At 42.0% G+C, this 13,461-nt stretch overlaps 1 protein-coding gene across 3 annotated transcripts in view; it reads right to left on the bottom strand.

The window, feature by feature from the left end:
- The window catches only part of LOC119657942 (neutral ceramidase), a 33,629-nt gene that overhangs the window by 4,716 nt on the left and 15,452 nt on the right, over positions 1-13,461 (bottom strand). For all 3 annotated transcript variants that reach the window (XM_038065134.1, XM_038065132.1, XM_038065133.1), the window contains 6 exons: positions 10,888-11,125; positions 4,465-4,608; positions 4,198-4,374; positions 3,611-3,937; positions 3,348-3,557; positions 2,954-3,271 (listed from right to left, as the gene is read on the bottom strand). In XM_038065134.1, the coding sequence (XP_037921062.1) occupies positions 2,954-3,271; positions 3,348-3,557; positions 3,611-3,937; positions 4,198-4,374; positions 4,465-4,608; positions 10,888-11,025 (1,314 nt within the window). In that variant the 5' untranslated portion in view covers positions 11,026-11,125. The remainder of the gene's footprint in view (positions 1-2,953; positions 3,272-3,347; positions 3,558-3,610; positions 3,938-4,197; positions 4,375-4,464; positions 4,609-10,887; positions 11,126-13,461) is intronic.

Genomic DNA, 13,461 nt, shown 5'->3' with positions numbered 1-13,461 from the left:
GCTTCACCTTTGCTTTGAGGAGCAGCGTGACTGAAAACGGGTACCAGCCAGAAAGAGAGGAGGGGTAAGCTGCTTCTGAAAATCAATGCGATTCGCTATCAAGGTCGCCTCCATATTTAACTAATTTATGATTTTTAAGCCGATGAATTGCACGGACTGTTTCTTCTATACTTGGTGGAGGCAGTATTTGTCCGTTGTCTTCACACCGCCGATATACCAACACATCGTAATCACAACTTTTGCTGACGCTACGGAATTCCTCTACTCACACGTCAACCCCACAATGGCTGCAAGGGAGCTCCAAGAACATGCTAACAAGGTCATGGATTGGCTCGCCAAATAGAATTCCAAGATCAAAGAGGGTAAACAGAGGGAATTACATTTACTCTAAGGAAGCACAATTGCAGACCAATTTGCATTAACAATAAAGCAAGCGAAAGTAGTGAGGTACCTAGGAATATACCTGGATAGAAAGTTAAATTCGACCCATATGTCGAAGAAAATGGACCAAATCAAACTTGCATTCAGTGAACTTTATTGGCTATTAAATAGAAGATCTAAACTGAGCCTAGGCACAAAAATTCTTTCATATAAAACACTGCTGAAGCCAATTTGTTCTTATAGGATCCAGCTTTAGGGATCAGCCAAATAGTGCAATCTTGCAATAACCCCGCGAATTCAAACAAAGGTAATTAGATCTATACTTGGGGCACCTCGCTACGTTAACAACAGAATAATACAATGTGACATCAATATTAGCACTGGCGAAGAAGAATGTGCAAAAACTACATAAAAAGACTCCGTCACTATCCAAATAAATCGGCCAAAAGCATTCTCATATCGCATAAATACCGCCGCTTAAAAAGAACTGACCCACTCCAGTTGGTTAATTTGGCTTAATCACCGCTTAGTAGTACACACTGTCAAAATGGAAAGATCTCAGACGAAGGAAGTTAACGCGAGAGAAATCATCAACACGTCCATCGTGATTCCAGATGATATAATATCGTACCAAATCGAAGCTACTTTGCTGGTACTACGGTTGCTGAGCTTGGAAAGGGATACCTTACCTCGACAGTAACAACCAACAATTGCAGATGCTAGGACGCTGAAACGCTGTAAATACAAAAAGGCTTATTGTGGTACTGTATTATTCCATTTGGTGTCAAATTAATTTAGATTGTATCAGCAAGGCGCTCCTTAATATTCGAATATAAGGTAGAATATTGAATGAGGGGTTCCAATTCAGAATGAAGAACACTTCAATAGTGTAATGTCATGAACCAATGGAGGCTTCCAATGTAGAGGAGAAGAACGTTGTCTATGAACAATTATTGAAGCCTGGGAGATATGTGGATTTCTGTACCTTTCGGCATCCACTAAGTGGTGGGATATTGGTCGCGATCTGTTCGATCATAGAACTTGCCCCAAGGTTAGTTCGGTTTCAACTGACCAACAGCGTGCAAGCAATCAAATTAACAACAGTGAGATGATTTAAAGGTCGTCTTTGGCGTACCGATATTGCGTTTGTGAGGTATCGTCACTGGCTGAACGTCTACCTTCGCTTGCATGAAACGTCCACTGTTTCTCAAAGAGTTGAATAGCTTCGCCATAGAGAGCATGATCTCCAACCAAAAGATATAAAGAATACTGCATTCCGATACTTAGTCACTTACTATTAGCAGAAGTTCCACCTATTTGTGGAAGAAATGTTTAGTAATCAATACGTGCTCTTGGAAATGCTAGTGAAGGTATTGGATCAACGCGCCCAAACGGAGCAATGTCACAGGTCTTGATGATTTGCTATTGGAACTGCTCATCACAGCTCCGGTAGACTTGGCAGACCAAACGGAAGCGGAAAAACCAAACCAAGAGTGAGAAGCTTCGGAGCTGCATTGCTGGTCACAGTCTAGGAGACATTAATCAATTTGTATACTAGGAAGCGTTGCTCGACCGATAGTGGCACCTGCCTTGATGCCGTTTGGCGTATTAAAAGCGCTGGATCGGAATCCTTGGGGCTCTGACGAAAATTTAGTAACACCAATACCAACATCAAGCAGTGTTACTTGAAAGCACTGAATCTTTGCCAATATATGCCTTGCTTTATATCCGGGGTACTCTAGTCCTGCATAATTCCTAACGAAAGACTTCGTTGGCATATAGTCTAGATATCCATGAAGTGCTAATTAGGGGCCGGAATTGGGAGTCTGTAAGACACCTTTTCGAAAGAGCGAAAACTCCTGGCTGGCTGTGCTACGGAATGCATTACCCTTTCCCTGGAGAGTTACATCTTGCAGAACTGTGTTTTGGGGAGTCCTGGAGGGAACCGAAACACATTTGAACAAACCGATAACGAGCGTGACTGACGTGATATGCCCTTTTTGAGAGTTAATTTGAAAATCTTCGTCCTGGAGTGGAATAGAACCAGAGAGAAACAGTTTCTATAGAATTACTATTTCTTCCTCTTGGGGAATCAATTTCTAGATAGATTTTGAGGCCGGCAATCGGTAGGATATTCACGCGCTCCTTATAATTGCGAAGACAGCCACTCAAGAAATCTAAAAATCTAGTGCGATACTAGACGGCGGTAATCCGCATTGGAACAGTTGCAAAGAGGACGCAAATAGGACCAAACAGTTTTTTAAAAGAAGGTTTCAGAGAGGATCGTTGACCTTTAATATGAGTGACATTCAATTGAGGTTCAGGGGAAACATGAACCTGAAATCTTGCAATTGCGAAAGGATTGCTCATCCGATAGGGTTCAATAGGAAATTTAAATGAATTACTGAGAATGACAGCGTACCTGGGAGCCGATAAAATTAATCAACCAATTAACGAGGACAGGAAATAATTATATCAATTAATTCCAGACAACTGGAAACTTAAAATGGTCTATCATGCTACGACTAAGGAATTATGATAATAATTCAGACGAAAAATGAAGAAAACTCACCCTTCCTGTTGCAACAAGAATAGGCTTAGGTGATTGGCAATCAATGTCTTCATCAGTTGGAGGCACAATAAAATCGCGAACTGCATTCCATAGTGGGTTATCGTTTCTTGTCCCTTGCTTAAAATCAAATGCTCCCGGGCCGTCTGTTGTCCCTGCGGCAAAGCTGTATCCCATGGCTGGAATACATCCCCTGATAGCTTCATTCCTTCGAGTCAGTGGATTGTATGCAATCGTTCTGTAATTTGGCATATCAACGAATTGATGTATGTAGTCTACACTACCAGTGATTTTGCGCAATTCTGAATTTTTCACTAATTTCTGGAAATGAAGCGAAATGGTTAGTGGTACAATGATATGTGAATATATTTGGTAGAGAGGGAACAGTTAATCTTACCGAGGCTGCATTATAGATACGTGTTGCAATTTTCTTTGTACTTTCAAACATGTCACGGCCAGGACCGCTGGCCACACATTCACCCTCACCTTGGGGGCACGCTGATGTTTGTATATCACAGGAATTTCCAGTTATTTGGCATTTAGGGCCCATTATGTTGGGCGATACATCTCCTAAGTTAGAGGACGCAAATGCGCCGACGAAACGTCCCTGAAATTCATAGATAAAGTTCGGATTTTGGCTGAGGCTTTGAGATTGAATACCTTCCCGGGCATAGCGCCTGGATTCATCTCCGTCTCTAGGAGAATGGAAGCATATCCGACGTTATCGGATGTCACTAATTGGTTTGAATTGTTCATAGAGGTGGGGTGTACAGCGAACCAGCTTACGGCCCCGATTAGCCCTTCTTTGTCTGAAACGAACTTTATCAGGGTTAATTCCTTGTCAACATTATATTGGTATTGTTTTCGCTCTTCAGCAGGGTTTTCCAAATAAGAAGTCGGTGACCGGTTGATGCTCGCATCTAGGACGGTGGTTGTACCTATGTAAATTTCACCTGAACCCATTGTTTCATGTGCTCGGACAATACTCTGAAATGAGATGGTTCCAGTTGGAGATAGTCTAGCTTTGGATCTTGGCTTGAATAAGGTCTTGTCTAATTCTAAGTATTTTTCGCCCTTCGGTTTCGTATTAATAAATTTCGTTTGGTGTTAGTAAATTTTTTTATGTTTTGTAATATCAGCCTTGTCCGACATCATACTCAATGCTTCTCACAAACTCCGATAAAGCTAACTGACTTCGCTACATTTCTACTAATTGAGTCGAACCTTTTGTATCTGATTAGACTTACTAAGTAAATCCCATCCACTAGAGCAGCGAATGTTTGTGGTACGAATCCCAAAATCGAGATATCATACAAAACATCCATCAAAAATCCGCCCGGTCCTCCGTGCGTGTGCGTTCCACTTAGCACCACATTATCGAAATTGTACAGATTACCGTAGGTCTTGTGTAATCGGCGGATAACCTGGAATGCAAGCAAAGAAATGTTGATGAATTCATTGAATTTTCACGGTATTCTTTTGGGAAAGATAAAGGCCATTGTTGTTCGTCTTACCTCACGCTTCACCGGATGGCCCATCATGCCTGCATCGACACTAACGAACGCTAATCGCTTTTCATTGTCACTGACAACGAATGCTCGGGAGAATTGCCGCAAATGGATGCCACTGCCCTTTTGACCCAGCTTAGCATATCCCATCTGAAATGTTTACAAATAAAATTAGATGTGTTTATTGAGGGTAATTGCGCAATTCATATTGGTGTTAGCTGTTTGGGAATCCATTGTTTATATTTATATTGCACGGGAAGCAAAAATTGGACAATGGTCTCAATAAGAATGTAGAATTGCACTTTTTGAGTATCTGTAGAAATAGAAAATGCGCGCAAAAAGGAAAATGGAAAAGGCACAAAAAACGGTGCGGTTTCAACATAATCCAACCCGGCCAGGGTAGTAGGGAGAAAATTACGGTGCTGATATGAAACTGAACTTTCAAAGTCAACCTAATTTTATTAGAGCCTCTATTCTAGGTCTCTCCAAAAAATTCCGGGCCCGGGGGAAACCTCGTCCTTTGCCCCTTCACGACAGCCTTGAGTTCAGGTGTCCCTGTTCGGAGTTGCACCCCATCAAGCTTATAGTAAGTTATATTTGCTGTGATGTCACTATACGAGTACATCATCAATCACCACCTTTATGCGCAAACCAACATCTCTGAATAGCATTATCCTTGATGTGTCCTGCGCTCATATAAAATATGAGCTTTAACAACTGCGAACTGCTTCCAGGACAGAGGTGATGCAGGGTCTGATGAGTTGCCTCTACCCTGGACGAATCCGTCCACCGTCTTCGTCCCTGATTATCCTCCTGTCTGAGAGGACCACACGGAAATGCGTCAGAAAACCTTTTTGAGGCAACCATAGCATATACAGATAAGGAAGTAAGGTAGAATTCGTCTTTTGTGACTTAAACTACAAATTTCGTCCTCCTAACCGAAAGAGTTGGACTTGAAACTTGAACAACACTCACCTTTATGAGTTGCAAGTCACCGCATTCCCTGAGTTTTTGAAAGAACGTTTTCAATTTTGGGAGCGGTTGACAATCGCAGGATACTAGTATCGCAGGATACTAGGCCTAATTCAAGCGAGATTAAGAAAAGAATGTTTAATCGAAAGTTGAATCCTTAAAATCTGTGTCTCCTACAGAGATGAAGTCTAAGTAGGCAAAAGATGTTGCATTTTCTATAAGAGTGGTGTTGGTTGGTCCTGAGGAAGTAGCCTTATTTTATTCTTGGAGCATTTTTCTAAAGAAGTTTGTTATTTTCTCAACGAAGGAGAAGAGTCTTTATTTGCTGGAATAGACTGGAAGTAATCGATACTAGAGCTGTAACGAGCACGTCTTCTCAATCTACAACGAAGAATGGTGAAATTATCCTCTTGAAGCCAGGACTGTTTTAAAGCCTGCTTCACGTTTAGACAACTTATGCAAGCAAAATTAAGACAATTCTCTAAAAGTAAAGTTAGTAACTTGGCACAAGCTCAACCTCATGGATAGTTCAACCGCTTGAAGATCTTTACTAAACAACGAACCGAACAGCAATCCCTTGTCTCGTCCTTCTACATATGTCAAACAGCACGACCACTCTAAATTTGAAACTAACCGAACGACGTCTTTGCTTCAAGTATTCCATAGATTGGGTACCTATACTCATCGAAATAGCACATATTGCGAACCGAACCACTAATAAAGTTTTTGTTCTACGGACCTCTCCTTTTGGGTTAGCAGGGCTGAGGTATCTCAGGTTGCCCTGGAAGCAGCTTTGCAAAGTGATTCCTAGGTATTATTCGATCCCTTATATTGGTTCGCAAGAACGACATAGGTGAAAATTATTTCCAGATGAAAAAAAAACCTTGTATTTTAGGCCGAAGTCCATCGAAACAGAATTATTTGCCTACATTTTCTACAAACTCATCAAACATGGCTCAAATCCGTTTATAGAGTCTAAATAACCGTGTAAGATCCAACCGTGGCACGGAATAATTGGGGCCTTTTTAATAGTATTCCCTGTTAATCTATCGTATCCTTACTCCACATGTTTACGGAACCTCTAAAGTGTACAATTATTACTTGGGGGCAGGTTTTTGATAGGATATGACTACAAGATTCTGTTCAAGAAAGAGCAACATTTCAACATCACAACAACACATCGGACCGGTGATGGGAAAATAAGCCCTTAGGGAGCATAATAAACATGATGGTGACTTTCGCCCGCATCATCTCCTCGTCGTTACTGGCAGACTTTTCAACTAACCGACAACGTTCATCTAATCAGATCAACCGTGTTGTGATCAGTAGTGGGTGGTCAAAGGGTAGTATAGGTCCCACGGCGAAACGTGGATTGGTACCTACGATGGACCATAAGACTTGGGGAACGCCTGCTGAACCAAGACCAACAGCTCTACTACCAAATCCTATCTCCACCTCCACGTAGTGATTGCTGGGAGTTCCCTGCGGAGCCTGCTGAACCAACAGCTCTACTACCAAACCCTATCTCCACCTCCACGTGGTAATTGCTGGGAGTTCTTTCTTAATGAAAAGCTGCAGACGGAGAGAAGGATGAAGGTGAGTTTTCCGCGCCTAAAAACGTGACAAATTGTACCAACTGATCCTCCAGGGTGGATGTTGGGTAGGACTGGCAACCCTACACCGAAAACCGAAGTTACGAAGCCACATAAGGATCATCGGACTGGATTGACTACACAACTACGAACCCGACAATGACAACGGAATGACGATTTGCGCATTTTCTCATGCAGTGTGAGCTCCCTGTACAGAGATGAAGCTGCCAAGCAGCTAGCCGATACCTTGTCCTACTATAGGGCTGATGTAACAGCGTTACAGAAAATGCGTTGGACAAGGACCGGTTTCCTGGAGAAGAGTCACTACACCATATATTATAGCGGCCATTCAGTAAACCATGTGCTCTGACTAGACTTCCTAGTCCGCCAAAAAATGAAGTCTGCTGTTATCGGTTTTGAAAACATTTGAACGGCTAGGGACTCTGCGTTTGCGAGGCAAATTTAGAAGTATAATCCTCATTAACGTTCACGCCCCTACAGAGAAGACAGCAGAGTCGGAGAAGGATACCTTCTACGGGACAATAGAATGAACCCTCGAAGCCTGTCAAAAGTATGATATCAAAATCATATTGACGGAGCCCATATTTAGGCGATACTTTGGCTCCCATAGCTTACATCAAAATACAAATGATAACAGACTGCTGGAAGTACCTGGTTTGCGCGGAAAGTGGTTTACAAACAAACGTGGACCTCTCGACGATAGGACCACTTTCAACCAAATTGACCACGTGTTGATCGAACGCCGCCACCTCTCAGCCTTGATGAATGTCAGAACATATAGGGGAGTCAATATAGACTCGGATCGCTTTGTCGTTCGCTTGGTGCTCCGAGCTCGAATAACAACACCGCCCAGAATCCCCTCTGCCAATCAGGTGATAGTTAACACTGAAGCCATCCACAACACAGCCCTCTGTAACACCTATAAGAGGGAAATGGATGTCGCAATAACCGCAGTCAACAGAGATCCTGGAGATGAAGCATTAACAAATGATCTTCACAATCACCTGAAGAACGTTATCATAAATACGGCCACAAAGATACTTGGCCCTAGCCGCAAAAAGAATCGGAACGACTGGTTCGACTAAGAATGAAAGCTAGCAACGGAAGGGAAGAATCCCTGCATTCTCAAAGACCGCGAGTACAAACGGAAAAAGAAAGCCTGGGAGAATCAACATGTCTGTCAACTTGAAAAGTACAGGGAGCAACCGCACCAGGCGCAGTGGTTTTACCAACAAGTCAGCCGAGAGGAAAATCTGATTTCCGACAGAATGGGCATATTGGAGCATGGGTTGAGTACTTTGATGAACTGCTGAACAACCAGAACATCGGCGACTTGAAGGTCCCGAGAAGAGAAGACAACGGATAGATACTGCCATTACCAAGCAACAGTCCGTGCATCAGTTGTACCATTTTTTCATGGACTTTAAAGTCGCCTATGACAGCATAGCCAGGGTAAAACTGTACACGGCCATGAGGGAATTCGGTATCCCCACGAAATTAATAAGACTGACTAGGCTAACCCTGACCAATGTATGAGGAGGATCACTCTCAAGCCCATTCGACATCAACAACGGTCTACGACAAGGGGATGCCCTATCATGCGTCCTCTTCAACCTGGCCCTGGGGAAAGTGATTCGCGATGCCCATGTAAATGCAATAGGCACCATCCTCTTCAAGTCCACCCACTACTGGCCTATGCGGACGATATCGAAATCATGGGAAGAACAACCCGAGATGTACAGGCTACCTTCATTTAAATCGAGCAGGTGGTGTCACATCTTGGGCTGCATATTAATGAAGGCAAGACGAAGTACATGGCGGCAACGTTGATAACTTCTCTTAACAAGGGTTGAAAATCACAACCGATAACAGCTACGATGTTGAAATCTACGCAGGTTTGTTGGTTGCCAAACAGAGCCTATTTCAGCTTATATCATGTAGGTCAGGACGTCAGACAGTTTTTAGAAATATCGAATTGGTGGACCTCGGCGCAAAGCCGGGATGTGTGAAGTTCTTTATTAAGACAGGCCTAGACAGGATACCGGTTGTTGCACCGTTGATGATGACGATGATCTTTAAGTGCGCTTAGAACCGCAAACTTATCAAGATCCTCTTATGTACCGATGACTTTATTGATCACACCTCTATGACGGAGATAGTATGCCAGCAGGCTCATCTGAAATTGCATTTGGGCCAGTTTTATTGATACTTATATCACAAATATACAGAGAGACTCTAGATAATTACGTGGGTCGGTCCTTCTTTTCTGTGAACCTTGTCAATACTGGTGACCCAGCTTCAATGGATTAAAACATCATTAATTTCCGACCACTTTCAATCAAATGAGCGAAACTAGGGAAAGCAACACTATAGCTCAATGAACTCCTCAATCGACTTTTTGGAATCATATGATTGGGAAGAGAGTACAAACATTCCAATATGGAAAAAGAAAGGCAGACCAAAAAAATGTTCAAATTACTTTTTGATTCGGTTGTTATTCCATACCATGAAGATTGTCGAGCGAATGCTTCCGTATTTGCTACATACTGTGAACCGAGCCAGGTTGGTCAAGATACACGTTGCCTGGTTTCTCGCGGAGGAACCTAGTGAGAAGCATCGGCGTTCCTACATTGCATTCCTAGATCTAGAGAAGGCGTTTGACTGTATACCACACAAACTCACCTGGTATGCATTGCAGTAATACCTAGTGCCAGAGGAGCTCGACGTGTGGCAAGTGTATTAAAACTGCTTCGTGTCTTTGTCGGTGTTCACCGAGAAGCATTCTCTCGACAGTCCTTTTGAACACCAACACGCTAAACCTGCAATTTTCAACGCCCTATACACCACTTTATGCATATGATACTTTTCTAGCGTCTCACAATAAAGCTGACCTCCAAAAGTAGAATAATCGTCACACGCACGGTCTCTGAGTGAATCTAAATAAAATAGATTGTTTGAAGACCAAAAACTGAGAGATTTGAGTATCCCGGACCAATGCTATTAGGTACAGGTAAATTGTTGATGAAGTGGTGTTCCACCACGGGTGTACTTTGTGATCCGCCCAGTCGTTCTCTATGGTTCTGAGTGCCGGCTGACTACCAAATACAATGAACACCGTCTTACGGTAATAGAAACGAAAACGTGGCTTTGGATCAGTGGCGTAATACGTCGTGATCACATCCGAAAAGAGGACAAACGTGGAAGAATTGTGGGAGTCTCGGTCAATGGCGAATCCCATCTATATCCTATCATTGAACGGAGAACAAAGAGCAAAGGAAGTCTAACGTAATCTACAGATTAGCCACTGTTATTGTCATCTATAGTTTCAATTATTATAGTTGTAATTTTTACTGCTTTTGAAACTTCAAACTTTACACTTCGTCTATATCTTCAAATGAATCCAAGAAATGGGAACCAAATAAATATAAATATAAATGAAATAAGTTGACTCTCCTTGAAATGTGAGTATCTTATACATAAACTGGTATTTAATTATGGAAGCTTTCGGACATCTGTCTTCAAATTAATGACAATTCAGATACAAGTGCCGGGTAAAGTACATTGTATGCAAATATTTTTGGCAATAAAATATTTTACCGACCAAATTCAAGGAAAACAAAAGTGGAATCTCTGGGTGAACTTGAAAGTGAGTTTATGTCCGCAGAACCATTAACTATGTACTCCACGATTTGACTTTGACCTGATGAAGGGGAACAAGCTCATAACGAACACAACACACTGTGCAGACAGTAAATATCTTAACTAAAATTAACAAACCTTGAATATTCTAGATACATTAAAAGGCACCCACATAGATAGATATAAAAAATAATTCGCTACTTACAAAACCGATTTCCACGGCGGGTCCTGTACAATCCGCTCTTCCCACACCAATCTGATATCCTTCTGTCATGGTCACGGCAAGATTCCAGATGATTAGTAAAGTTGGAATAATCTTCTTAAGATACATTTCGCTGTCCATCTCGATTGCGTTCGGAATTTTAATTCGAGTAGTCCGGAGAGTTCGATGCAGCAGTCCTACCGTCACTAAGCCTCAATGGCAAACTAAGTGGATGTTGTGGCTGAAAGAACAACGGAATGGAAGTGGTTAGTGGCACTTGTCCGAGTACTTTATCTTGTTTTATGAATTTAAAGTCGTTTTAAGTTTTTTTTTTCAGATATATTTGTTGGGCATTTGCAATGAAAGATAGGGATTTAATACGTACATGACGGAAATGTGAGTAGGTCATGGAAATTTGAAAATCTGAGCTTTTTAAATGTTTCTTTATTGATCTAAAGACATACATATGTGTACTAATCATATCAACCCGCCTAGCAGAAGAGATCTTTCAAAAAGATGGAAACCAGTTAGTTCTTTTGCTTTCTTGGAAAAGAGGGTCCTGGAGCATATATTCTTCCGTGAGCTGTTGGAAAACAGTAACGAAGAGTTTATAATCTGGATCCAAAGTAAAAGAAATGAATTCCAAGGTCAGTGCAGGATCCGTGAAGAACCCAACATTATACTAACTTATCGTCTATAATTTTACCCGGAGTCATACCACTATGAGTGTTGGCCTAACAGAAACAGCTAAGAATATAAAGAAGCCATGACTGCCAACTGAAAAATAAATTCCGCGCCAGTTAAGTTGATAGTACGAAAAGTAAAAGGATATATGGTCAGGTTTCGTCTACTCAACGTGAAACTCTTCAATTCAGTACCTGTGCTCCATCGCTAGCAGGCTTTAAAATCTCACTCTGTCAATGAGAAAGGTTCCCTTACTTGGTGCTATTAATACGCGCTGTAGACCTTTGACGCAACCAGCCGAAATGACGATTCCACCCTCTTTTGGTTCACAATGTTGCCCCTTGCTCTTACCTAGGCAGCAGCTGCCTATAGAATATATATATATATATATATTTGCAATAAGCAGTCTGCGACTATATTTTTGAAACGACCTTGTAATTATCAACCGAAATGTTGAAAATATTGCCTTTCCTCTGAGTGGTAGTAATGACCGCCTTTGTCTTTTTGTCCACAATTCCAACTTGACCAATAGTGACCCTGACTTGGTAGCATGAATGCTTTCAATTCAATACATTTAGCTATGCGTCTTAGGGACGGCAAGATGCCTCTTCTGGTGCATGGGAATTAACACATAATGCTCCAAAATAGGGGTGCAGATAAAAAGTCTTGGGCAACACCTGTTGTCATCTAACGTCATCGTGCTCCGTTGTCAATTATGGATGAAATAATAGCTCTAACCGACTCATTTACGGGATCAAGCCTTTGTATAGTTGAAAAATTAAGCATTTGCTACTATCGAACAAAGGACCCTCACATTGATTTCTGATCTGTTAAAATATGTGAGTGTAGATTTTCTTTTGACCAACCTTGGCAGCCTTCCGCGCTCATTACAAATGGCGCTCAACGTTGGACAAGAGATCGTGGATATCACATTTGGCTCCAAATTGGCCAACTAGATGGAGTAGTAAGTCTCGGAAATCCTTCTACACTAGGTTCCATGTGCATTTATTAACTTCCCGTCAGAACGGATACTACAGGAATTCCCTTAAATAGAAGAACTTGAAACCAGACTATGGCTGGCCTATCGGTGACACTTCTTTCTTGCAGAAAATGGGAGAGAAGCCTAGGAGTACAGGATTGCCTGCCAAAACCTTCTCTTCTGCCTCTACCAGGACTAATTCCGGTATGTGGGAACAGATCTGGGAGGGCTCCTAGCCGACGAAAACAGAAGGCACTCGGAAAGAAGGTGAAGTTTTTTGGGACTGAGGACATGGCCGTTATTACATCACCAAGTCTGGCGATATCCAAAGATATCAGATGCAAAAAACTGATACTTTCAGCGGAAGGGGAGGACTCCGGTGATCCTAATGGGATTTGCACTGGATGCCGCAGATTTTAAAATTAGCGGCAGTTTTCACATTAGGCTACACTTATGTCTACTAATATAAAGGTTAGTCAAATTAACCTGCAGCATGCGAAGGTTTTCAAAGTTGCAAGACCATCCTTAGATATTTCTGGTTCATGAGCCATGAATTCATTTTAGCAAAATTTGTGGTACTCGATCAGTAAAGGGGACTAGGATCTTCTTCGATGAGAGATCCTCGAGACCGAAGTCTTCGTTTTGATGTCAACATTATTAAAGGCTGATACAATTCTGTTCCCAGGACCTAGCTGCCATCAACTTACAATAGCATGAAGGAAGGGGTGGAAAGAGGAGAGGTTGTGATGCGAACGCTCAACATATTTGTTGGAACAGTACCAAATGCAATCCTAGAGGTGGCAAGTTGGTTGATTTTATTACTTAAGCTGGTTTGATGACCACGAAAGTAGGGTGGGGTCACGGAGAAGGAAAGTAAGTTATCTAAAAAGTTGTTAGAGTTGCTTAGAGTCTGT

Source organism: Hermetia illucens, chromosome 5, assembly GCF_905115235.1.
Source record: "Hermetia illucens chromosome 5, iHerIll2.2.curated.20191125, whole genome shotgun sequence".
Classification (NCBI taxonomy): Eukaryota; Metazoa; Arthropoda; class Insecta; order Diptera; family Stratiomyidae; genus Hermetia; species Hermetia illucens.
This window is presented reverse-complemented; position numbering and strand designations above follow the sequence as displayed.